We start from the raw sequence: 27,455 nt of genomic DNA, 5'->3' as shown, positions 1-27,455 counted from the left end.
CACACACACACACACACACACACACACACACACACACACACACACACACACACAATATATTAAAGAGGAGGGGTCTAATTGACCTCCAACACCTGTTTTGGCACGTGTGCGTGCACGCGCGTTCTTACTAGGAGCTTTCAATGTCAGTGCCAAGACTGTTGAAAGTCGTCTGAGAGCCTTTGACTCACGAGAGAGAAGCACTCCATAAATCACACACACACACACACACACACACACACACACACACACACACACACACACACACACACACACACACACACACACACACACACACACACACACACACACACACACACACACACACACACACACACACACACACACACACACACACACACACACACACACACACACACACACACACACACACGTCCTCTCCGTCTCTCCAGCAGCTTGTTAGCAGGTGTTGAGTTGGCCATGCTCCATTGAAGCCGGAGTGTTAAGTGCCCCTTGGCCCCATTTCCACTCTGCTAGTTAGTTAGCGCAGAGCGGAGCACGCCAACAAGTGTGACATGTTAAGTGTGTGCACCGTGCACACATTTGTGTGCGCGCGTGTGTGTGTGCGTGGGAGGGAAGCGAGAGAAGCAAGTGCGGCATAAGTGACCTCATTTAAGGACACTAATGGTTGATTTTCGTTTCCAGCTTTCTGTATTCTAGTTCCAGCTGTGCTGTCCCACGCCCCACCACCACCCCCATTTATTTTCTTCCCTGTGTGACACGGCCGCTGGACTCAGCCAAGAGAGCTGATTAGTCAAAGATGCCTTCCAACTGTGCTTTAAATTCCTGTAAAACACAGAAAGACATGCTGTTGGCTGTAGCTGAGTGGGTAGAGAGGCCAGGCTCGGAATTGGAATATAGCCACGTCGGCCCTCAGCTCGCCCCGGTCTATGTCTGTGTCAAAGTGTATCTGGGCAAGACTCACAAGTCTTACAATAAGCGGACATGGCAACACTGCTCTGTAGGGAGTGAAGGTGAGATTGTTTCTTTACTGTGATAATAGGGGTTTATGTTGGCTTGCTGGTGTATGGATAATCACAGTAAAGAGGACAGTCATCTCACCCTCCATCTCTCTGTCAAAACGCTAGGACCACCTGGCTGTAACAGGACCCTGTAAAAAGACTAAGCTTGTCACCAGGTTACTGTACATATTTGTATTTTTGTATTACTACTACTACAATGATGACTTTATATGATGTTTTGTGAATTATTGTATTATTGTTTTGTCTTTAAATGTCTCACATTTAATACACAGGACCTCAATGGAGATGGGCTTATTTGGGTTATCCATTTAGCATTATTTATATACATCTGTGCCACCATACCTTTTTTGCAAACTGTTAATAAAGTATTCAATCAATCAAAACACAAATCACCACTGAGATGCTAGGTAAGAGCTCACAATTGTTATTCACTAGTTCATCTGTGTCTCTGTGTGTGTGTGTGTGTGTGTGTGTGTGTGTGTGTGTGTACATCAAGGTGGCAACAGAGAAAGACAACGGTGTTTTGTTGTACAAGGAGGACCACGACCCCCTTGCACTAGAGCTGTACCAGGGCCACATACGACTCATCTATGACATCGGCAGCTACCCACCCACCACCGTCTACAGGTAGGCCACACACACACACACACACACACACACACACACACACACACACACACACACACACACACACACACACACACACACACACACACACACACACACACACACACACACACACACACACACACACACACACACACACACACACACAATTTTACTAAATTACAGTATAACTATACTGTATATTTCTGTGGTGCAACGTGGTTTAAAGACATGCAGAATACACAAAATAGCATTGCATTCAATCAACAGTCACTAAACATGAAAGGCTCACCTTCACAAAAGTCAGATAATAGTCCTGCTTCAGCCCCAGGATGCTAACATAATAATAATCTACACAGCTTCAATAGGAACGCATAGTCCAAAGTCTAAGCACTAGGTTTCTGTGGCGTTTTCATGGTTGATACTTCTATTCAAATGTTTATGAAATGTTGTATGGCAATGTTGCATGTCTTTCAGTACTGTCCTACGTTTAAGATCACATTTCCATAATGGTGTAATAGCATACAGCCGCTAAACCAGTGTGTGATCAAGTAACCATTTTTTGAGTCTTCAACTTTTTTGTCTACTGTAAGGGATACACATTATTGTGTTTCAGTCCATTAGCTATACAGTATGTTAAATGCAATACAGGATAGAGAGAGAGAGAGAGAGAGAGAGAGAGAGAGAGAGAGACAGAGAGAGACAGAGACAGATACCGTAGAACATGAACCCAGGCCACTTCATCCCAAGGGAAATCCAGCATGCAAGATGCGCCCACGTCACAACTTAAATGAAGGAATGTGGGGATTCGTGAATACAGGGAGGCAGAGACGGAGAGAATGGGAGAGATGATCAGTTACGAGAAAGAAAGAAAGAAAGAAAGAAAGAAAGAAAGAAAGAAAGAAAGAAAGAGAGAAAGAAAGAAAGAAAGAGAGAGACAGAGAAAGACTCACAGTGGGCAGCAAGAGAATCAGGAAGAGGGATGGAAAAAGAAAAGGAAAATAGAGGGGGGAATAAGGGACAACGCTATCGTTTTCACTTCTCTCTCCCTTTGCGGTTCTCCTTGCATACTGACGTCAAGCTGTGTGGATTTGGCTTGGCTCTCTCCTTTTGTCTCTGGTGGGCAAGGGAGGGGAAGGGTATCTACACACTGTGTACTCTGTGTACTCTGTGTGTGCGTGAGTGCGTGAGTGCGTGAGTGCGTGCGTGCGTGCGTGCGTGCGTGCGTGCGTGCGTGCGTGCGTGCGTGCGTGCGTGCGTGCGTGCGTGCGTGCGTGCATAGATGAGCAGGAGAAGGGCAGCATGAGAATAGAATTCTGATAACCAATAAGATAACCATGAGCTGAGACAAGAATGATACGGCAGGCACAAGGATGAGTCACAGGGCAGGAATCCATGTCACCATGGCCAAACAGTTACGGAAGACGTTTGTGCTATATGTTTCCTCTTAAGAGTTTAGTAGTATAAACTAACTAGGTTTAACCTAGTTAGTTTAGACTACTAAACTCTTAAGATGAAACATACTAACTGTTAGTATGTTTCCTCTTAAGAGTTTAGTAGTCTAAACTAACTAGTATGTTTCCTCTTAAGAGTTTAGTAGTCTAAACTAACTAGGTTAGGAAACCACTAAATTACATGCAGTCCTGAGTGGGGGCAGACAAAACAACATCTCAATCATGAATTTGTTTAACTGTAAAATGTATGTAAAATGTAAAATGTATGTAAGAAATACACAGTCAGATCTAGACAGAATTTAACTCAATATACTGTGTATGTATTGTCTGTTTTCAGTTGGCACATGTATGAAATATCCCGTCTACAGTAACATGAATAGGATAGGATCAGATGGTTACATCTGGGGTTGCCTATACTGTAGCTGGCAAACACACACATTTCATATTTAATTTCCTTTTTTAGTTTTGTTCTACAGATTTTGTGCAGTATATTGTGTTTTCATGGTAATACATGTATGTTTCGTGTAGTTGTTGCACAGACGCAGATATCACAATCCGAGGCAGGCGTACACAGTAGAGCAGGGGTTCTCTGGGGACCCCCGGGAATGCTTTGGACCCCCGCCCCGCCCCCCCTCCCACAATAACAATTGACCTTTACAATAACCTTAATAATAGAGAAAATACATCATAAATAAATACTGAAACCAGATATAATCATTAAGGAAAGTTTATGCATCCACTATGTGTACTATGTCAATACTCAGCCATTCAATAGCAAAAAAAAATATTTTGGCGACCCCCTGGGGGGGTCGCGACCCACGGGTTGAGAACCCCTGCAGTAGAGTATACTGTGGCGTTTAAAAGAAAACCTAAAACAAAAGAGAAAACTAGTATGACCTTAAGTGGAATGTGAGCTGGCACCCAGAAGCACTGACACTGGGTGAAAATGAAGAGAGCCATGCGGAGGACAAGAGGAGGGAGCCGAGATGGAAGAGTGGAGCAATGGAAAAGATGTGATGAACCACAATACACAGGGAGGCCAAGAGAATGGGTTGAAAAGGTTAGAAAAGGAGAAAATGGACAGACAAACAGATCAACCAACATACAGATCTATAAACAGCCCAACCAACAGACAGACAAACAGACCCACAGAGAGTGAAGAATGAAACCATGAATGGGTCAATTTGATTTTTTCTTTTTACTTTTTAGCCTGTGAAACAAAACAGCACGGGGTAAAAAATGGATGGATGGAGTCAGCTGAAAGAAAAGACACCAGACGCGGGAAAACGGCAGGGAGGATGAGAGAGAGGAGCGAGGGATGACGGAGGGGATTGAGAGAAAGTGAGGACGACGAGGGGAGGAGGGGAAGTGAAGGAGAGGAAAGTAAAACCACAGGTTGAGCCAGGGAATTATCCCTGTCTGCTTCCGTTAAGATTGACATGGACCACGCCTGACAGACAGAGAGAGGGGGGGCTGTGGAGGGAGAGAGGGAGAAAGTGAGGAGAGAGAGGGGGAGAGAATAAAAGAGAGAGGAAATCGGGTTTGAGGGAGATGAAAAGAGAGGGATCGAGAGAGACGGACTGAGAGAGCGAAGAAGGGAGATAGGGTAGGGAAATCAAGAGGGAGGTAATAAGGGAGGAACGGAAAAAGAGGAACAAAATGGGAAGACAAAGAGAGAGGAGGAAGTGAGAGATGGAGAAAGAGGGGAGAGAGGGAAAGAGAGAAGAAAATGAGAGAAAGTGTGAGAGACATATTGCAAGCGCCAAACCATCCCTATAAAGCCAGCGCTAAGTACTAAGTAAACACTGTCTGTGTGTTATGTTTAACGTTTGCCAAACTGGAACCAGAGAAGGCCCGTCTCCTAGCCTGGGGCTCGCTTGAACACACACTTCCCATGGATCCCCCTCTCATGTGCCTGTCGTTTTGCTGCCAATGCGTGGTCTTATCTGACCCTCATTTGTAAAATACGTGCACAAACGGACTGAAACCGCAGTGTTCAAACGATACTGGACACTTTATGCAACATGTCTTTTAAAACACTGCAAGCTCAAGTGCAGCATTAATGGCACATGGCGCTGGCTGGCTATATCGACACACACACCAGCTCCTACAAATACACCAGGGTTTGTAAGATCCAAAGCCCAGAGACCGGGGTCAGCACCTGGGATGTTTGGGAGTCAACCCTGGATGGATACTGAAATAGAGCAGGGGAGGAAAAACAGAGAGAAAGAGAAGAGGCTGGAGGAGAGAGAGTGAGTGAAGAAAGGGATAAAGAGAGAGAGAGAGAGATGAGAGCTATACAAGACCCTCACTGTAACCTCATTAGCAACAGATCAAAGTGTTTATACGTGTGTGTGTGTTTGTGTGTGTTTGTGTGTGTGTGTGTGTGTGTGTGTGTGTGTGTGTGTGTGTGTGTGTGTGTGTGTGTGTGTGTGTGTGTGTGTGTGTGTGTGTGTGTGTTACTAATGTGGTGCCCTTTATTAAATGCCACATTAATCCTTCCATCGGGTCAAACAGGCAGAGAGGAGGGGAAGGATAGACAGGCGAGTGGAGGGAATGAGGAATATACAGATGCAGAAGAGAAGGGCACAAGGAAGGAGAATCGGAGAGCCGAATGGAAAGATGGGATGAAAATAAAGGAGGGAGGATAGAGATGGGTGGATCAGATAGCAAGGGGGAATGGAAGGAGAGGTAGAGACATTAAGAGAGCGAGAACGAAATGGAGATAAAGGGATTTTTATCAACTCCTTTTTTCATAAAAGTGTTTGCTACATTCCTTTTTTTGTTTTTCAGAGCATGACATCTACAAACATGACTCCCACCAAAAAAGCACACCTTCAAGTCCTCCATTTTTATTTATACTCAAACAATACTTAACTAACATTAACTAAGTTCTTAAAAACTACTACGCAGTCACACCTGTGCCCTCCACGCATACTTTAAAGGGAGGGAGGGAAGGCCCGATTCATAGATTGTATTACATTTTAGAAGAGATAGATGAAGGATGGAATGGAGTGAAAAGAAGAAGGGATGAAAGGAGAGAGCAGCTATGATGAGAGAGGGAGAGAGAGAGAGAGAGAGAGAGAGAGAGAGAGAGAGAGAGAGAGAGAAAGAAAGGGATGCAGAGAAGTTGTGGAAATGGCTTGGAATCCATTAACCATCATATGAATCAAACAATGGGCTTAAAAAGCCAAAACGTTGCATTCCTCCCAGTATGCTCTCAATCAACTGCCAGCTGCAGATGTCAGCGATGACTAAACCGATCACCAGCTTGAAGAATCTTTCACCTCTTTATTCTTCTATTCTGTATGTTTCGCTGACCTGGTGTAGGGAAACCAAACAGAAATTGTATTTTCAGGTCGCAGCTGGATCTGGGCCCAAGGCACTGTGGGGGACTGACAGCAAGTACCCTTCAAGACAAAATAGTGACTTCCACCAGTACATTTAATGAGAAAATTATCACTATTCTGTCATGAAGCGGTGTTCATAAAAATGGTTTCACCTGGACTTACGTCCTCCAACAGTGTTGTCACAGTTGGAGACAGAGTAGTTGAAGCCAAGCCCAATACGGATTCACAGCTGGTGGGACATTTGTTTCAAGGATCTTATATTCAGACAGTAGGAGGCTAGGAGCTACAGTAGGAGGCTAGGAGCTACAGCAATCTGTTTCAAGGATCTTATATTCAGACAGTAGGAGGCTAGGAGCTACAGCAATCTGTTTCAAGGATCTTATATTCAGACAGTAGGAGGCTAGGAGCTACAGCAATCTGTTTGTTTCAAGGATCTTATATTCAGACAGTAGGAGGCTAGGAGCTACAGCAATCTGTTTCAAGGATCTTATATTCAGACAGTAGGAGGCTAGGAGCTACAGCAATCTGTTTCAAGGATCTTATATTCAGACAGTAGGAGGCTAGGAGCTACAAGGATCTTATATTCAGACAGTAGGAGGCTAGGAGCTACAAGGATCTTATATTCAGACAGTAGGAGGCTAGGAGCTACAGCAATCTGGTAAGGATCTTATATTCAGACAGCTAGGAGGCTAGGAGCTACAGCAATCTCCGCCTCTCAATATTCCCACCGCAACATCGGACAGCATTTAGCAGGACAATATTTGTCACGCATTCTCGCTTCACGCTCGCACGCTATAGGAAATAGGTGATAGCGGTGACAATTCTGGATACTGCATCGGCCATTTCCCATTTTTTATCTAAGTAAAAGTATCAATACTGCATGATATAAATACTCTGTTACAAGTAAAACGTACTGGAGTAAACGTACAAAAGTATTGGCTTCAAAATGTACTTAAAGTACTAAAAGTATAAACAGTCATATGCAGAATATTTTGTTTCTCGTTTTCAAATGTATAAAAATCTTTTGAAAATATTAGATCTACAAGCTTGTAGATCGGCTATTTTCAAATAGCAAATAATGTATATAGGGCTGAAGTGGTTAATAGACGTTTTGTAATCTAATAATAATCAAAATCTACAACGTAAGTAGTAACTAAAGTTGTCAAATAAACGCTGTTGTATTATAGACAGGGTGACATCACCAATCTGTTGTATTATCGATAGGGTGACATCATCAATCTCTTGTATTATAGATAGGGTGACATCACCAGCTGGCTCCTAAACTAGCCTACAGCAGATGGCCAGTTCGCCACCCTGGCTTGACACCACCAGAGATGTCAAGCTCCACGCAGGTTTGGGGTTGGGTCACCCTTTAATATCAGTGCAGCTGATGCTATCTAACTGCTAGCACATGTTGCTAGCTTAGCTTAACCTTTGCTTCGTGACCAAGTTAACTCAGTGTAAGGGTGCCTCGCATGAATAAACATTTCATCTTAAGGATATTTTTAAAAGGAATGTGTGAATCCTTAGAATATAGTGTAACTGTTCTTTAATATTTTTTTATCCCGCGATTTTGTAACCCATTTTTCACCCATGTGTCAATTATCTATGTGATCCCGGGCTCTACACACCCTCCGCCAACCTAGTCCCCATATATGGGGGACATGGGGAGAGCAACGGACTTGAACTCATGCTTCCTTCATGCCTGAGTGTCCAAGTTGCTCCTTTACACGTGACGGGGGAGTTTCCCTGGTTGGACGTAGCGCGTGAAAGGAACACGTTATTCCAACCAGTTCCTTTCCCCTCCATCAGGCGCCCCGGCTGGCCAGGGGGAGGCAGTTTAGAGACCAGGATTACTTAATGTTTTTTAGAATATAGTTTAACTGTTAAAATAAATCTGACCAGTCTGAAGTGAGTGGTGCTGTACTGTACTCGAGCTGCAGTACTGTACTGTATTGTACAATGGTGGTCAACAAACGCCATTTCCGTACTCGGACGGTCAGACAGACACAGCCAGGGACACACATAGCTGAGTGGCTGCCGCTAGCACCACTCTAAAAGGGATATGGCATTCAAACCAGTGGACATTGTCATGGCTAGTATTTATTGTTAGATGTCGGTATATATGCATCATGATATAAGTGTTTTAAGTGCCTCATCTATGGAATAAAGCATTTTTTCCCTCATAACTAAAAATGTGATGATATTTTGGGTAGAATCGTTCTAAAACCTTGCTGCTGTTCCACATATGGCCAACCAGTTGAAGAAACCACAGACAGGCAGAGATCATTGATATGTGCTTATGGAAGAAGCTTCTAAACTTCTATTTCTACATTTCTATTGCTAGTTTTTCTAATACCCTTTTAATCTTACTATAACTAATGACCAGAAATAGCCGATCTACAAGGTCTCAACACGTTGCACCAATCCATATGAGTGAAATCAGTCGTGGGGCCTTATCACTTTAGATATGATATTATGATTGGTTGAAGAAAAACCAGTGGAGTAGCAGCAATAGAAGAATAAAATGTTAAGAGAGCAATAACTTGAACGGCAAACAACTCTCGCAGGCAGCACAGCTGCCGGCTCTGCAGCACCCAATTGAGGTAACCACGGTGATGCAGGGCTGAAATTGGGCTTGTCTGGTAAACATCAATTTAACCAGATTGGACTGGTAAACACACACGCATACTCAGTCATACGCGCGCGCACGCACACACACACACACACTCTGTCACTGTCTCACAGACACACACCATATATACCTCTGGTTTAGGAAACCTTGTAAGTAAAGGATAGGCAGTGGCCAATTAGATTTAAGAGTGTAAGCTGATCTATGTGGTTGTTCCTGACCTGAATAGCTTTTATACGCTCACAGATAAAGTCAACGAACGCTAATGATTTCGGAGTTTGTGTTGTATAGAATAGGTGTATAGGTGGTTTCAGGTATTTGAGAGGTTTTTGGGAGTGAAACGTGTGTGTATGCGTGTGTGTGTGTGTGTGTGTGTGTGTGTCTACGGGTGCACAGACTATTTGATTTTGGACTGACAGGAAATTGACTTCCCCTGCGGGCTTGGGTGAACAGGACGAGAGAGAGAGAGAGAGAGAGAGAGAGAGAGAGAGAGAGAGAGAGAGAGAGAGAGAGGGGGCAGAGTGGTTGAAATCTGCAACGGTTCTGTGTTTGTTTTTATTGAATTCCATAATGGGCCACTTTTAGCTAATACACAGGGCCAACCCAGCCAACTTCAAAGAACCTCACACACGCGCACACACTTTCAGACACAGAGACATACATTCACTCTCGCACAGACACACCATACTGTAGGTATGCACGTGCACAGTGCACACGCCACAGTAAAATATCAGTCAAGGTTCTGGAGAAAGTCCACTTGTCAAAACACTGATGAAGCCCGATATTGGAAAACATCACGCACACACACACGCTAGCACACACACGGTCACACGCACGAGCACGAGCACACACACACACACACACACACACACACACACACACACACACACACACACACACACACACACACACACACACACACACACACACACACACACACACACACACACACACACACACACACACACACACACACACACACACACACACACACACACACACACACACACACACACACACACTCTATCTGCCGGTTATATACTGCCACCCTGTGGTGATTTTGTACCATAGCGGTGTCATACTGTAGCTCCATGTGTGTGTGCCCGTGTGTTATTCACTTGGTATCCACATACTATTCACTTATCACTAGTACTAGTATTCACTATCATGTATGGAACTTTGCTACCAAAACTAAATATCTTTCTAATGATAAAAGCTGTGATATTCATCAGGATGTGTCAGTTCAGGTTAAATAGATTCTTTATCAGGCTACTAATCCACTTAGAATTTAGATCCTCATCAGATAAGATTTGATCCGTTCACTGGGATCTTCAGTACATTAGGGTCATGTCAGTTCCCAGCTCAAACACATTTCAAGATGCCCTCGGCCCAAGCTCAGCTGTACTCGCCAATTCTCTTAATCCATTGAGACCTGGAACGCATCCATGTCACGTTAGCGTTTAACCACATTAACTAAAACCCCTTTTGGTGTTTTAAACATTGTTATAATTTAGCTATTGAAAAATAGCAGATCTACAAGCTCATAGCGCGCCACCGAGTGGCGCGCTATGAACTTGTAGGTCTGCTATTTTTGAAAAATCGTTAAAATGTGCCTCAAATCTTTCCGTAAATTGTCATGATTTAGAAAACTTTTTTTTTTTAAATTTCGACGTCAGGCCTGAATGGGTTAACTTGACAACTGGATAATGCAGCGTGGAACTGGAACGTACGAGAGGGAGGAAAAGAGCAGGCGTTGAGGTGGGGAAAGAAAGGAGGGAGAGAGCAGAGGAAAGAGAAGCGTAGAACACAATGTAACACTTCCTCAATGTAACACAATGTAACACTTCCTCAAGCCAAACTGTCTTGACCAATCACCCGTCAACTCAACAAACGAGGAGGAGGAGGGGAGAGGAAGCAGCCAAAGTGGGAATAATAATGTGAAAATCAGAGGATGTTAGCACTGCAGAGTAGCGTCACAGGATCATTGGGATGATTATAATAACAGGCCTGCTTCAAAGTAAGACTTGCCGAGCCATGAGGCCCATAGGGCAGGAGCCTATCTCCCGTTTCGGTAGTGTGAGGCAGCTTGATGTACAAGTCCACCCCCTCTACATGATGTACAAGTACACCCCCTGGACATGATGTACAAGTCCACCCCCTCTACATGATGTACAAGTACACCCCCTGGACATGATGTACAAGTCCACCCCCTCTACATGATGTACAAGTCCACCCCCTCTACATGATGTACAAGTACACCCCCTGGACATGACGCTAGTATGTCACAGGGACGTACCCCAGTCCAACCCTTGATGCTGAGTGCCAAGCATAGAGGCACTCGGTCCCATTTTTTAGAATCCTCCCAGTCTCAGGGCGGTTACTCTAACCACAAGGCAACTGAGCTGGTGACCTGTTTCAAACGGTTACTGAATCAGGACGATTCCAATCTGGGAATCCATCGGCAAAAAAAGAAAAACAGCACCCTCTGCTGTTTGCAGAGCAAAGTTTAGCTGTAAATGACACTGTTTGTTTACATAGCCGAGCCATGTAATAAAGTATGATAAATTATGAAAAATGAATAAGCACTTATTGCAGGGTCTGGAGAGGGAGTGAGTGACCTAGGGGATATGTGCTGTGTCCCACACGCACCCAATAGAGTGAGTGACCTAGGGGATCTGTGCTGTGTCCCACACACACCCAATAGAGTGAGTGACCTAGGGGATCTGTGCTGTGTTCCACACGCACCCAATAGAGTGAGTGACCTAGGGGATCGTGCTGTGTCCCACACGCACCCAATAGAGTGAGTGACCTAGGGGATCTGTGCTGTAGAGTGAGTGACCTAGGGGATCTGTCCTGTAGCCCAATAGAGGGAGTGACCTAGGGGATCTGTCCTGTAGCCCAATAGAGGGAGTGACCTAGGCCCTAGGCCCTAGGGGGGATCTGTGCTGTGTCAGTGTGTCCCACACAAACCCAATAGACAACATCCCTGTTACTACCGTTTACACTGCTCTTCCTTTTTGCCCGCTCAGCATTTTCTATATCACAGACGATGGCCCGCCTCCAGAACTCACAGCCAACATTTCAATTGGCTGTTAGCATAACATCACTTGTAACCTAAAAAAAATAAAAACAAATGTACTATAAACAGTTGTCAATCAAAGCAGGCCTCCGGGCTCCTTAGCTCGTTAGCCAATAAGAGGCCAGGGACACAGGGAAAGCTTTGTCCTGGTGTTTAGCTCTGAGGTCTAGGGGAGACCACCAACGGGTCCTTTAGTGTTTTCCTTACGTTTCGCTTGTTTTCGCCGGGAAGAGTATAAGGACCATGGGGTGAACGGAGGCACAGTCAACTTTACTACCCCACTGTCTCTCTCTCTTTCCCTCTTGTCTATCTCTCTTGGCCATGCCAAACCACTGTCTCTACAGCTGTCTGTCTCTTCTCCAGCAAAAACCACACACACACACACACACACACACACACACACACACACACACACACACACACACACACACACACACACACACACACACACACACACACACACACACACACACACACACACACACACACACACACACACACACACACACACACACACACACACACACACACACACACACACACACACACACACACACACACACACACACACCTCTCAGGGTCAGGCATGGTCGAAAAGGTCATCCCTTTTCAGATTAAACATTATTTCCTTGGAAACATCACTTACTGTAACAGTGCCCCACTGCCCCCATCCTCCAGCTGAGGGTTTTGAGGGCAACGTCTGGCTTTCAGGCATGATGACGTCATGTGGCAGCCAGGTCTATGGACTTTGCATTAAGCACGCCCCCCCGTGAAATACAAAAGCAAACAAACGCGGCCCTCCCCTCACAGAAGTGTGACTGTTTTTTTAAACCCTGTCTGTTGTGGAGTATATGCAGTATTGATTAGCCTACTGTGAAGACATCATCACATAATGGTAACAAACACGGTGATATATATTCAATATTATCTTTTATAAGTCTCATCTTATAGCCCCCCCCCCCCCCATCTTGTCTTTATATTTGGGCTCATCTTATAGCCCCCCCCCCCCATCTTGTCTTTATATTTGGGCTCATCTTATAGCCCCCCCCCCCCCCCCTCTTGTCTTTATATTTGGGCTCATCTTATAGCCCCCCCCCCCCCCCTCTTGTCTTTATATTTGGGCTCATCTTATAGCCCCCCCCCCCATCTTGTCTTTATATTTGGGCTCATCTTATAGCCCCCCCCCCCCCCTCTTGTCTTTATATTTGGGCTCATCTTATAGCCCCCCCCCCCCCATCTTGTCTTTATATTTGGGCTCATCTTATAGCCCCCCCCCCCCCTCTTGTCTTTATATTTGGGCTCATCTTATAGTCCCCCCCATCTTGTCTTTATATTTGGGCTCATCTTATAGCCCCCCCCCCCCCCCCCCCATCTTGTCTTTATATTTGTATCCATCACAAAAGCACATCGAGCTGAATTCTATGTGTGAAATATCCTACAGTATAGTTACTCTAGCTTGTGGCTTTATCTTGGTACAAAAGGAGAAAAGTGAAACGAGGACTTGGGAGAAGTTTCGGAGTTTGCTTTGGGTCAGACGATTTACAGTCTGCTCCACAATGCAGAATGTTAATGGTATTAAAGAAAATGCAGTGCTAACCCTGTGTACTTCCATTTCTCTATGTGTGTGTGTGTGTGTGTGGGCAGTGTGGAGTCTGTGAACGACGGTATGTTCCACTCGGTGGAGCTTCTGATTCAGAACCACTCTCTGAGTCTGGTGGTGGACCACGGAGCCCCCAAGAGTCTGTCCAAGCTACCGCGACAGCCCTCTGTGGATCACACCACGCAGCTCTACATAGGAGGTACGTGCACGCACGCAGCCACGCACAGTATACAGTTGGAGGCCATCGATATTGTCCCTTATCATTTGACCCATTTAGGCCTGACCTCAAAATTTAAAAAAATCCTTCTAAATCCTCCAGTTTTCTGAAATAAATATTTTCACGATTTTTCAAAAATAGCAGACCTACAAGCTCGTAGCGCGCCACTCGGTGGCGCGCTATGAGCTTGTAGATCTGCTATTTTTCAATAGCTAAATTATAACATAATGTTTAAAACACCAAAAGGGGTTTTGCGCAGATCACGCAAACCTCAACAAAAAGAAAAGGACAATATCGATGGCCTCCAACTGTATATATACTGTAGTGTACACACACCTGTAGGAGGAAGGATTTAGCACAACTGCCGCACACAAAAAAGGATGTCACACATTCACACGTTTCACACGTTTTTTCGTGGGCGTGGTGCACCGAAGATAGCAGACCCAACAAGCTCACAAAGAGCTGCGATGTGTTGTGTTGTGAGCTTGTAGATTTGCTATTTTCGGTACACCTTAAGTCAGTCGTTCTCAAAGTAAGGTCCGGGGACCCCCAGGGTTCCTAATACAGCATCACAGTAATTTTAACCATGCACTTTATCAGCTTTTCAAAAATAGCAGATCTACAGGCTGACAAGAGCGTCACTTCATGCCGCGCTGTGACCTGCTATTTTTGAAATCTTTTGAGAAATATCATATTTGGAAAATTGCTTGAAAAAAAAGTAGAATTTTCTCTTCTGGGGGCAGGGGTTGAAACTAAGGTCTCAGAGGCACTTGCCCATCAAGTAAGTACAGGTTCTGTTCTACTAGTAAATTGTCCATTATAAAATGATATTTGAATTACTGTTCAATTGGAATTTTCTGGGGCTGTGTGATAATTTGTATGCCAAATACCTACTGTACATAGCTATGATTATGCATGGGCTCATGCGTCTCCTCTCAAACAAGCACTTGCCCGGTCGGGCAATCTGAAAACAAACTCCACCTGCCCGAAAGTTTTATTTACCTGCGACTATGTACCTGCCCATATGGGCAACCCTTAGTGTCTATGTACCTGCCCATATGGGCAACCCTTAGTGTCTATGTACCTGCCCATATGGGCAACCCTTAGTGTCTATGTACCTGCCCATATGGGCAACCCTTAGTGTCTATGTACCTGCCCATATGGGCAACCCTTAGTGTCTATGTACCTGCCCATATGGGCAACCCTTAGTGTCTATGTACCTGCCCATATGGGCAACCCTTAGTGTCTATGTACCTGCCCATATGGGCAACCCTTAGTGTCTATGTACCTGCCCATATGGGCAACCCTTAGTGTCTATGTACCTGCCCATATGGGCAACCCTTAGTGTCTATGTACCTGCCCATATGGGAAACCCTTAGTGTCTATGTACCTGCCCATATGGGCAACCCTTAGTGTGGCACAAAACATTTTCAGATGGCGCGGTCAATGCATATGAATTCTCAGAGGTCTGAGAACTACTGCCTTAAGTATTCATCATTTCATTCCTACTTTCACTACTGTCCTCTCTCTCTCCCTCCCTCTCCTCTCAGGAGTGCCGTCCCAGGTGGCAGCGTCAGGTCTGCGCCTCAGCCCGGAGCGCTCCCTTCCCTCCTCCCCCGCCCAGGCCTTCAGCGGCTGCATTCACAACGTGCGCATCAACGGCGAGCTCCAGGACCTGCAGGCCTCCCGGGGGGCCTCGCCGCAGGCCCCCGCCCAAGGCAAGGTACAGTAAGAAGAGAACCACGGCACGCACGTACACAGGCAGGGGGAGAAGAGAGAGAGAAAGAGCAGTGGTGGGAAAAAGTGCTCACAATTTTTACTTAGTGAAAGTACAAAAGTATTGGCGTCAAAACTTACTTAAAGTACCAAAAGTAAAAGTACTCATGTTTTCAAATGTATATAGTTTTTTTTTTTAAATAGCCGATCTACAAGCTTACAATGCATCGTGATGTGCCACATTGTAGATCGGCTATGTTCTAAAGATTTGTATACATTTGAGTAACTATAGTGACATATGTTTTCAAATAAATGTAGTGGAGTAAAAGTACAATGTTTGGATCCGAGATGTAGTGGAGTAGAAGTAAAAGTGTTGGAAATTGGAAATACTCAGTAAAGTAAAAGTGCCTTAAAGTAAAAGTACAGTACTTGAGTAAAATGTACTCAGTTACTTTCCACCATAGAGAAAGAGCGAGATGGTACAGAACAGTGATTCCCAACCTGTGGGTCACGAGGATATTGCAAGTGGGCCCCCAAATAATTGGCAAATTACCAAATCACCAGATTTCACTCATGACATTATTACATTATAAATAAGTACTAGTGAACGTGATGCGGAGACGCAGAAGCACATAACCATTGATCACCGGGTGTTGTATAAACATGAAACAGCAGTTCAACAGCAGCTCATAATCTCAGAAACAATATTTTGACACAACCCAGCCTACAGTATGCAAATTAAGCTGTCAGTGGTTACCATTCTTCACTCTGAAACGATTACAGCATTACATATTCAGCAGTCACCACATTTCATCTGGATAGAGATGCACCAGCTGTCTTTAAAGACCCACTTCCCCCACAAAAAATGGGTTAATGACTTTTTGTTTTTTTCACTGTGCATATATCCAAAACACAGACCTTGCACAAACCTCCACAAATCTCCAGTCCAAAGTTCTTGTTTTGTTATGGGGTTTTTATGCCAAATTCTCCCCATAGAAGGTAGCAACCCTAACTGGAACACAGGCTCTTTTTTCCCCATTTCCCGACAATTGAAAGTAACAAACAAGGTTTAAATCAATATTAACCCATAAAAAGCGGGAAAGCATCCGTGTGTCATTTTATATTTTAACTGTGGCTATTCATTGAAAGCAATAAGGTACACCCGCACACTGTGTATTTGCTCGGTACATGAATATTGTCTTATTTAATGAAGCAACCTTCCTCAGGCATGGCTATGACTGTGGCTATTCGAAAATAGCAGATATACTTTTGTACATCTGCTATTTGTTTGTTTTGTGCCTGGGGGGGTCCCTCCCTGGCACAAATCATAATTTGAGAGAACTACTGATTGGCATGTGTAGAATAGGCTGGCTTGTGCTCACTGTTACTTTGGTCGCCTAAAACAACCAAAAAATGTTCTGTCGACTACCTTTTTTTCACTGACAAAAACGAAATAAAAACTAGGTTATGATGACTAAAACAAGACAATTGTCAACAAATAAAAACTAAAATGTTAGGGAGGGACTAGTGGAGAAAAGATCCAGTAGAACTGAAAGACAATTCATTTTATGCTTGGTTGTGTGCAGGTGTCGCTCCGAAAAATAGCCTCACAGCATGTCGCGCATCTGCTATTTTCAGCACCACCACGACCCGCCAAAATACATTTTTGGCGATGTAGTCGACTAAAACATTTCAGATGACTAAAACTAAATGGAAGTTGTATTGAAAAAAACCACACACTGTGTGCTCCTCCAGGCTGAGGGCATCCTACCAGGGTGCCACTCCTGCAGCGTGTGTGCTCAGGGAGCCTGTCGGCAGGGAGGGGACACGGGGGTGACGTGTGAGTGCCCGCCTGGCTACACCGGGGCCCTGTGTGACCAGAAGACCATGCCAAGCCCCTGTCAGGGCAGCAGGTATGACGGGGATACATGCAGTACACACACACACACGCTACACACAAACGCTAATGTGTGTACACAGTACACGCCACACACATGCACGGTGACACGTACACTGTTATTGATACACTAAAATATCCCCATGAAGCCTTGAACTCGCATATCACATTTTTACGCCAATAACCGATGGAGACTCAAAATGTGTCCTACTGACCTATGATGACCCCGGGTATCCAACTATTGGCTCAGGAAAGCGCGCGCGCGCGCACACACACACACACACACACACACACACACACACACACACACACACACACACACACACACACACACACACACACACACACACACACACACACACACACACACACACACACACACACACACACACACACACACACACACACACACACACACACACACACACACACACACACACACACACACACACACACACACACTAATGACTGTCCCCTCGTCATCCCCCAGGTGTGCCCATGGCCTGTGTGTGCCTAAGGGCCAGTCGTACAGCTGCCAGTGTGCAGAGGGCTTCCAGGGCCAGTACTGTGACCGACGGCAGGAGGCCCCCGCCTGCAGGGGGCGCCGCTGTGGCCGTGGAGAATGTCGCGTCTCAGAGGCAGGAGAGCCGCTCTGTCACTGTCAGCCTGGCTACACCGGACAGAGCTGTGAGACCGGTGGGTGACAGAGAGAGAGAGAGAGAGAGAGAGAGAGAGAGAGAGAGAGAGAGAGAGAGAGAGAGAGAGAGAGAGAGAGAGAGAGAGAGAGAGAGAGAGAGAGAGGGGATAGAGAGAGAGGGGGGGGGGGGGGGGGGGGTAGAGAGAGAGAGGGGGGACAGAAATAGGTGGGGAGGATAATAGGAGGGAAAGGGATAAGGTAGCAGAGGAAAGGGGGGGAGATGGGGAGAGAGAGAGAGAGAGAGAGAGAGAGAGAGAGAGAGAGAGAGAGAGAGATAGATAGATAGATAGATAGAGGGGGGAAAGGCGAAAAGGACTACTGTAGTATACTGTGTATAGAGCGTCGCAGTCCCGCCCCCTACCATGGACCAGGAAATGAATCCCAATGCATTATTCCCATAGACATTTCTTAAAGTATTTATTTAAAGACGGTTACGCCGCGGACAAAGCCAACTCGAGTCGTGACAACTCATGACAACACAAACAATATTTTGGACCAAACAAATAATTACAAAGAAGAAAAACAACAAAAAAAGTGTTGTAACCTGCTGTTTTTTTCTTCTTTCTAATAATTTTTTCGGCCCCAAAAATTGTGTTTGTTGTCATGATGAACGGAGGAAAATGAACGGAGAATCATTTCCTGGTCCATGGTAAGGGGCGGGACTGTGACGCTCTATAGGAGGCAAAGGTGTAAAACTGATCTCTGTAAATGTACACATGAAGAAGACTACGTTCATACATTAAGTACTTGTGCCTCTACCTCCAATGTTCTCATGCCTCCTCCCCTCCTCTCCCTCTCTCAGAGGTGACGTGCCAGGGCGAGATGATGCGAGAGCAGCTGAAGCGCCACCATCCGCTGAAGACGTGCACGTCCACCAGCAAGGTCCCGCGCATGGACTGCCATCGCTCCTGCCAGGCGGCGGCCGCCGGGGCGAGCCCCGGCACGTGCTGCGGCCCCACCAAGAGCCGCAAAAGGAAGGTGGCCTTCCGCTGCACCGACGGCAGCTCGTACTCCGAGGAGATGGAGACGGCGCTGGAGTGCGGCTGCGCCAAGTGCCCCTCGTTGTAACACCTGCACCCAACGCCGTCGAGGAAAAGAACAAAACAGCAACCATGACGACACTATACCACCACTGAGGATGGCGGCCATTTTGTGTTTGTTTCTTTCTGGGGTGGTTTCATCGGCAACACCCGCCACCGTTTTCTGATGTCCACGGCACCCCGTTTTGGGATTCTTTTGTTTTGTCGCGTCAATGACACCGCCATTTACGGGATTCTTTTGCACGTGTCCACATTTTGTGGCTTTTTTTTTTTTTTTTTTTAACAATTTGGTTTGACCGTCTACGATTTGCCATCAGGAGAAACTGCAAACAAAAGCCGAGAAAGGGACCTGTGACTGTGTGTGTGTGTTAGTGCGTGTGTGCGAGTGTGTGTGTGTGTTTTTGACAAGAGAGAAAATATATTGTAACATATAAGTGAGGAGAAAAAAAAGCATAGAACTTATTTTTATTATGGGATTTTTCTAAAAGATGAAAAAAAGGACTGATGACTTTTGTTCAGTTTAAATGTGTTGATTATACAATGTGTCATATATGAAAAGTTATTTTGTACCTTGTAAGAAGAAAAAGTACACAACAAAATAGATTAACATTCCTAAAAAAAAGTATATGAATTTATATGTATGTATAAATCTATATAAATATTTACCCTAACCCGATGAATTTTATATTTTCTAACTGTATTTGCATGATGTGTATGTGAATGTTGATGAGAGGGAGGCTTCGGACACTGAGAGTGGAGGATTATCATTTAAAATGGCCGCCAAGGCGGGAAGGAGCGGTGCTGCAAGCTCTCTCTTTTCGGAAAAATAATAAATGCTGGCAGTCTTTTTGTCCTCCCAACTGGAGGCTAAAAAAGGAACTATGTGCCTTGATAACCTGCCATGTAATCTAATGGACATCATCCTCACATGCGTTTCTCTTAGAAGAAATCACAGACTCTTTCCACAGAGGTGAATGGACAGGTCATGCTAAGGTTGTGCCATAGGAAACAATGCATACATTGCTGTATTTTGCTTGTTTATCATTTTCTTTTTTTTTCTTTTCTTTTTTTTGCTATTACACACCAGACTTGGGCTCAATGGGCTATGATTCAAATTTTGGACAGATCATGTTTGATTGCTTACACTTGCGTGTCTGAAAAACTGAAACAGGGCAGGTAAGGGTAAACCCACTGTTGAGCCCAACGTACTAGGTCTTGGGAATCAAGATCACATTGCGCTGCATTAAGGGGGCAGTAAGCGCCTGTGCTAGTATGGATGTAAAACAAAGGGTTACAAGCGACACCAAGCCACCAAAATGGTGGATCTCCTAGAAGATAATGCCAGCGTGATGCCAGGTTCCCAAGCCCACCAGGAAGAATATTCCCATTCAAATCAACATGTTTGGACTTAATACTAAAATCTCTCCTGTTGGTGTGTATAGTAGTTTGAAGTTTGTTTGCCAAGGTTTATGTGGAAGGTAATACGGCTTCACAGTAGAATGTAACCAGAACGTTGAAGAGAATTCATGTTTCGCCTGTATGTGATTCACTCTACCAGTATTACTTTGTGGTGCATCCATAGTCAGATCAAATAACATTTAAAATTGTGGTCAGCGCATCAAATTTTAGGAGATCTTCATTGTGCATGTATCAGCATACACACAGTACCCTGCCTTAGGAACAAAGACACAACACACAAGTCCTGACTTTTTATACTGTAAAATCAAGCTGTACCTTCGAGAACAAAGTTCTGGCGTCTGTCAACCAACTGCCAGTCGTGGCAAACCATTCATTGTAAACAACTGTAAAGAGAGGGCACTTGTAGAATGGCAACATCTGTACTTTCTCAAATCTGTTAACAAGTTATCATGACCTGGGGTACAAGTGTTGCTGAATCGCCATGGCATTCAACCCTGTCCATACCGTAGGTATCTAACACTATACAATAATCTACTGTATTGTTTCACTTTTTAAACACACATTGTTGCTTTGTTTACTACTGGGTGCGGGTGCCAGGCATTGTGACACTTGCAGTTCATTTGGAATTTATTTACGGCTTCATTCTTCAGGTTGTTTATGGTTTGACATGCTTATCAGTATTATACTGCCTTGTTTGCCAGTTTCACCTATATCCACTATTGCCACCCCCAGTTTCCTAGATTAATTCCTCCCCCTCTATCCAGCTTCCATCCAACCTACGTTCCACACTCATTTCCTATCTCTTCTACCTCCCCCATCTTATTTTTCCTCCATTCCCTATTTTGGTCCTTACTTCCTTCCATCTTTTCTTCCATAAAATCTTCATCACAATCCTAAACTTATTTTATTTCTTTATTTTTTTCGTCTGCTATTTCTTCCTCCCCAATAGATCACTCTTTACTGGTATTGAATTCCTGTGTGAACAGAAAAACACCGTACAACATCCCTGTATGAGATGGATGCCTTATTCATAAACCCATGATAATAATAAGTCTGAAATATATACAGTTTTCGCATTCTCCATGGCCATAGGTGAAAATAACGTGAATATGTGATCATGGATACATAATGTTGAATGTTGAAATTAAACTACCATTGAAACTAAAGTGTGCTCACTGGTCTTGCTTACTTCTGAACACAGCTCTTAAATGCATTAATTCGATTGAATTAATTAATCAATGTATTTATGTATACAATTGAATTTAATGAGTCAAAGATATTCTTCAAATTATGCCATAGATCATAATTAAATGGATGTAGTGAAAGAGGACATAAAGTTAGTTGGTGTGAGAGAAGAGGAGGCAGAGGAGTTGGAGGCAGAAGATTCGCTGTGGCGACCCCTGAAGGGAAAAGCCGAAAGGAACAGAAGAAGATTCATGATTTACCTCAATATAAAGTGGGAGATTACTGAGCAGCAAAGACAAATGGTTTAGTTCATTTTTAACAAACAAAAAGGTAGGAGCGCACACCAGTAGTGGGGAGGTGCTGACCGCAGGAGATAAAACTTTGACTGAGAGAGGAAAGAGGCCGCACAGCTCGTAGTCACAATGCCATAAAAGTTTTTATTTTTCCAACGTTTCGGCAACAAGTTGGCTTCTTCCGAGTTCATTTTTAAAACAATCCCTCCAAATGTCATACAGTATGTCATGAAATTGGATAATTATTTCCTTTTTTCGTTGCATTAGTAGTGGGGAAAGACCTACAGTACATGCCCCTGGAGTAGCCCCTTCCTCCTAGGCTTGGTTTATGGTCAGGTCCACCATGCCATTGTGCCGCAAGCGAAAAATTCCAGATCTACAAGCATAAATCATGCTTCAGAGGTCATGTTTTCCATAATTTATACATGGTCGTATGACGTAACAGACGGTAAGAGCATTACCATCATGCCAGTAACAACAACCCTCCGATAAGCAAAGGGCATAGCCAGCTTGGTTTGATCAGCAGTATCAAGTCAGGCCAACTGAAACTAGTACGTTCAACTTTGACTCTCAACAAAGTTTGCAATGTCAGTTCCAAGAAACGCACATAGTTGTGCCAATGTACATGTAGGTCAAGGAACCGAAGTTAAACCCCAACCCCATATAACGTGAATTCACTGTTGCATTTCACTGATCAGCACTACACGACACAGGTAAATACTGTCTTTATCCATCGTATTTATGTGTATAAATTCATTAAATTGCCAACATAAGAAATTGCTCAATTGTAAAAAAGCTAATTCAGAGTTGGTAAGTATGTTGCAGTAATAACAGCAACATAGTTAACTACTCTGCATTTGCTGTTTTGTTATTTTGTGTTTGTTTTTAATCACGATGTCAGATAGTCTTCATAAAATATGTAGTTTAGCTCTTAGCTAGGCTACACATCATGTTGTGTTTTGACATCTTGAATTGACATTCAAAAAACATTTTTCAAAGAAATAAAAAAAATGTGAAAATAGCAGATCTACAGTACCAGCTCACATTATGAATTGAATACCCCATGACCTGAATTCTCCGGTGATATCCTTTTAGACTCTCTGCTGTACTCTGTACGGTTTACATCTGCCAATTAAATTATTCAATCAATCAGCGATTTCAACTATTTCTGAAATAGTGCTTAAGTGGTTAGTGTACTATTTTTGTAGTTTTGGGTTACAGGGTCTCTTCCTAGAAATGTAGTGGAATGTCTTGAAATGTGAAGTAAAGTCATAAATAATAATTCAAGTAAATGTACTTTGTTGCTGTCCAACACTGACCATATAGGGAACCATGAGGGCTTACTTTCTGTGCCTGCTCCTGGCACTACTCAGCGCCACAGTGCACTCTCAGGTACCAGCCTCAGTGCGTGATGCCTACGCCAAATTCCGAAATCAGCACGTCTTCCCTGGCATGAGACAAACCTCCTGTAACAATGTGATACGGGACAGGTACATCTACACGGACAATGACGAGTGCAAGCCGTACAACACCTTCATCCGCGCTCACCAGAATGTCATCAACAACATCTGCAAGCTTGCTGGAGAGCCATACGGTCGCGGTCTGACCAAGAGCATCCACCCGTTTGACATTGTGGTTTGTGTGCATGATGATATGAGGAACCCGGGCCGTAAGCCATGTCGGTACACAGCCAGAGTCAAGTATGCTAATAGGATCGCCATAGCATGTAGGGAAGGCTGGCCTGTGCACTTTGGAACAGACATTTTAGAATTGAAAAATTGACTGCTGTGTAAATCAAGCTGCCAGCCTCTTGAATGAAATAAAAATTACTGATGTACATTTGTGCTCTTAATTTTATGAGGAAACGGTGCCCCATAGTGTGTTATCAAAAGTGTGCACTGTTTTTATTTATTTTTAATCAGCAGTGCACCATCCTCCATCCGTCATACGCCAACCACCCTGTCATACAAAGTTCAGTTTGAATACTTAAAACTATAAAACTACAGTAAGTTTAGAGTACAATATGTGCATTATTCACACACAAACTATCTTTCATTGTCGTCTGTCTCTCCAATGCACCAACAGTCCTTCTAGTGGTGCCGATCCACGGTAGAATAATCTAATATGTCAAATAGCCAAAGTGCCGAATTTTTTTTATCATATAGGACTCTTCAGGTTATGTGGCAAAACATCTCAAGTCACAATGTCACATATATAGAGCATGGGCTAGTCATACAACCGATCACATTCTGATGATTGCTAAGAGCAATCGGTAAGCTGTCTCACATTCCTGGGTCATTAGGGAGGAGTTGTACCTATCATGATGAATAACAAATGAAAGACTATATGGAAGATTAAGTCCTTGTCACTTACTATGATCTACAAGCTGAAAACATTACATTGTGACATGCTGTGAGCTTGTGTAGATCATCTATTTTCTCTACTTGTGCACTTTCGAACAACAGTATGTAGTGCATTAATGTATTGGGAGAAATTTGTAAATTTATGGAAATACAAAGTTTCTGTCCAACAACAACATCATCTGGGCTAAAATGAATAGCCTTTACACAAATCCCATAGCTGAGAATTAGAATACGATTTTCAAATCAATACAAAATTCCATCTTGTATTTAGTTGTAATTATAGCATATATTTGTGGTATACAGTATGTTGATTTCAGTGATGCTTTATATTTTATTTTTATCCACTGCCAGGAATATCTTATTCACACTGAAATTGATGGGAATAGAAATGAAAAGTGATGATGAAAAGTGATGATGAAAAGTACCACCCAGGTGGCCAGCCGCCAGAACAAACATGCTTATTTAGTTAGATCTTTTACAAGTTACTGATGTATCCACTGAACCAAGCACGATAAACAGCTATCAATTGGAAATCACAGTGGAAACCTGTCCTTAATGGGATTTGATTGCAAATAAAATGTGTTCAAAACGTCATAACTGATAGTCCAATGTGCTTGTTGGATATTTGACAATAATACTTGATGATTTGGATTCCTACCAAGCTGCATCATGAGAAACATTGAAACCACAAGATGGCAGTAACACAAAGGTAGAGGGGCCTGTAGGCTGTAGCCATTAACCAACCAGTGTGTCCCTGGGCCTGTAGGCTGTAGCCATTAACCAACCAGTGTGTCCCTGTCAAAGGTAGAGGGGCCTGTAGGCTGTAGCCATTAACCAACCAGTGTGTCCAAAGGTAGAGGGGCCTGTAGGCTGTAGCCATTAACCAACCAGTGTGTCCAAAGGTAGAGGGGCCTGTAGGCTGTAGCCATTAACCAACCAGTGTGTCCCTGTCAAAGGTAGAGGGGCCTGTAGGCTGTAGCCATTAACCAACCAGTGTGTCCCTGTCAAAGGTAGAGGGGCCTGTAGGCTGTAGCCATTAACCAACCAGTGTGTCCCTGTCAAAGGTAGAGGGGCCTGTAGGCTGTAGCCATTAACCAACCAGTGTGTCCCTGTCAAAGGTAGAGGGGCCTGTAGGCTGTAGCCATTAACCAACCAGTGTGTCCCTGTCAAAGGTAGAGGGGCCTGTAGGCTGTAGCCATTAACCAACCAGTGTGTCCCTGTCAAAGGTAGAGGGGCCTGTAGGCTGTAGCCATTAACCAACCAGTGTGTCCCTGTCAAAGGTAGAGGGGCCTGTAGGCTGTAGCCATTAACCAACCAGTGTGTCCCTGTCAAAGGTAGAGGGGCCTGTAGGCTGTAGCCATTAACCAACCAGTGTGTCCCTGTCAAAGGTAGAGGGGCCTGTAGGCTGTAGCCATTAACCAACCAGTGTGTCCCTGTCAAAGGTAGAGGGGCCTGTAGGCTGTAGCCATTAACCAACCAGTGTGTCCCTGTCAAAGGTAGAGGGGCCTGTAGGCTGTAGCCATTAACCAACCAGTGTGTCCCTGTCAAAGGTAGAGGGGCCTGTAGGCTGTAGCCATTAACCAACCAGTGTGTCCCTGTCAAAGGTAGAGGGGCCTGTAGGCTGTAGCCATTAACCAACCAGTGTGTCCCTGCCAAAGGTAGAGGGGCCTGTAGGCTGTAGCCATTAACCAACCAGTGTGTCCCTGTCAAAGGTAGAGGGGCCTGTAGGCTGTAGCCATTAACCAACCAGTGTGTCCCTGCCAAAGGTAGAGGGGCCTGTAGGCTGTAGCCATTAACCAACCAGTGTGTCCCTGTCAAAGGTAGAGGGGCCTGTAGGCTGTAGCCATTAACCAACCAGTGTGTCCCTGTCAAAGGTAGAGGGGCCTGTAGGCTGTAGCCATTAACCAACCAGTGTGTCCCTGTCAAAGGTAGAGGGGCCTGTAGGCTGTAGCCATTAACCAACCAGTGTGTCCCTGTCAAAGGTAGAGGGGCCTGTAGGCTGTAGCCATTAACCAACCAGTGTGTCCCTGTCAAAGGTAGAGGGGCCTGTAGGCTGTAGCCATTAACCAACCAGTAACACAAAGGTAGAGGGGCCTGTAGGCTGTAGCCATTAACCAACCAGTGTGTCCCTGTCAAAGGTAGAGGGGCCTGTAGGCTGTAGCCATTAACCAACCAGTAACACAAAGGTAGAGGGGCCTGTAGGCTGTAGCCATTAACCAACCAGTGTGTCCCTGTCAAAGGTAGAGGGGGCTGTAGCCATTAACCAACCAGTGTGTCCCTGTCAAAGGTAGAGGGGCCTGTAGGCTGTAGCCATTAACCAACCAGTGTAAAGGTAGAGGGGCCTGTAGGCTGTAGCCATTAACCAACCAGTGTGTCCCTGTCAAAACCTTTATCCATCAGTGCATTATAAGCTCTAATGATCACTTATACACGTACGTGTCTACTAACGTAGAGGTTGAAGCCTTCTAGTTAACACATTGTGTTCTACATACGTGTCTACTAACGGAGCGGTTGAAGCCTTCTAGTTAACACATTGTGTTCTACATTCTCTCTCTCTTTCTCTTTGGGACTTTCTCCTCATCACTGTCAGCAAATGCTTGCTCAGGGGGTAAATGTCATCTCCCTGCTCTACTCTACAGACTCTGGTCCTCATTCACAAAGGAGAAATACACCACAGTGTAAATGATGCGTAAACAGATGCGTATAGATATCGTATCAATCCGTCCTCTCAACCTACGCTTAGCTCCCGTGTTATTCAGGGAAGCTGGTGTAATCACTTAATTTGTGTGGATCTCCGAGTGTATCCTTTCCGCATTTTTCCCAAGCGATTCGCCTGGTGTCGCCTGGTTAGATGGAACATCCACGCCCATTCCACACCATATAAGGCAACAGGAAATATCGAAATA

The 27,455-nt window shown here is 44.5% G+C and overlaps 2 protein-coding genes across 2 annotated transcripts in view; both read left to right on the top strand.

The window, feature by feature from the left end:
- slit3 (slit homolog 3) overlaps positions 1-21,874 on the top strand; it is an 88,458-nt gene extending 66,584 nt beyond the window's left edge. Inside the window, exons 27-32 of the mRNA XM_079504791.1 lie at positions 1,498-1,628; positions 13,767-13,921; positions 15,490-15,662; positions 17,411-17,568; positions 18,043-18,248; positions 19,052-21,874. Coding sequence (XP_079360917.1) covers positions 1,498-1,628; positions 13,767-13,921; positions 15,490-15,662; positions 17,411-17,568; positions 18,043-18,248; positions 19,052-19,317 — 1,089 coding nt within the window. The 3' untranslated portion in view covers positions 19,318-21,874. The remainder of the gene's footprint in view (positions 1-1,497; positions 1,629-13,766; positions 13,922-15,489; positions 15,663-17,410; positions 17,569-18,042; positions 18,249-19,051) is intronic.
- Positions 21,875-23,518: 1,644 nt separating this feature from the next.
- On the top strand, positions 23,519-27,322 carry rnasel3 (ribonuclease like 3; the record flags this gene model as incomplete). The annotated part of the gene is made up of 2 exons (XM_079497152.1): positions 23,519-23,912; positions 27,309-27,322. The coding sequence occupies 2 exons, from the start codon at positions 23,519-23,521 to the stop codon at positions 27,320-27,322; spliced, it is 408 nt and encodes a 135-aa protein (XP_079353278.1).
- Between the last annotated feature and the right edge of the window lie 133 nt (positions 27,323-27,455).

This window comes from Electrona antarctica (assembly GCF_951216825.1).
Source record: "Electrona antarctica genome assembly, chromosome: 1".
Classification (NCBI taxonomy): Eukaryota; Metazoa; Chordata; class Actinopteri; order Myctophiformes; family Myctophidae; genus Electrona; species Electrona antarctica.
Note: the sequence above shows the minus strand (reverse complement) of the source record. Positions and strands in the feature narration are given on the sequence as shown.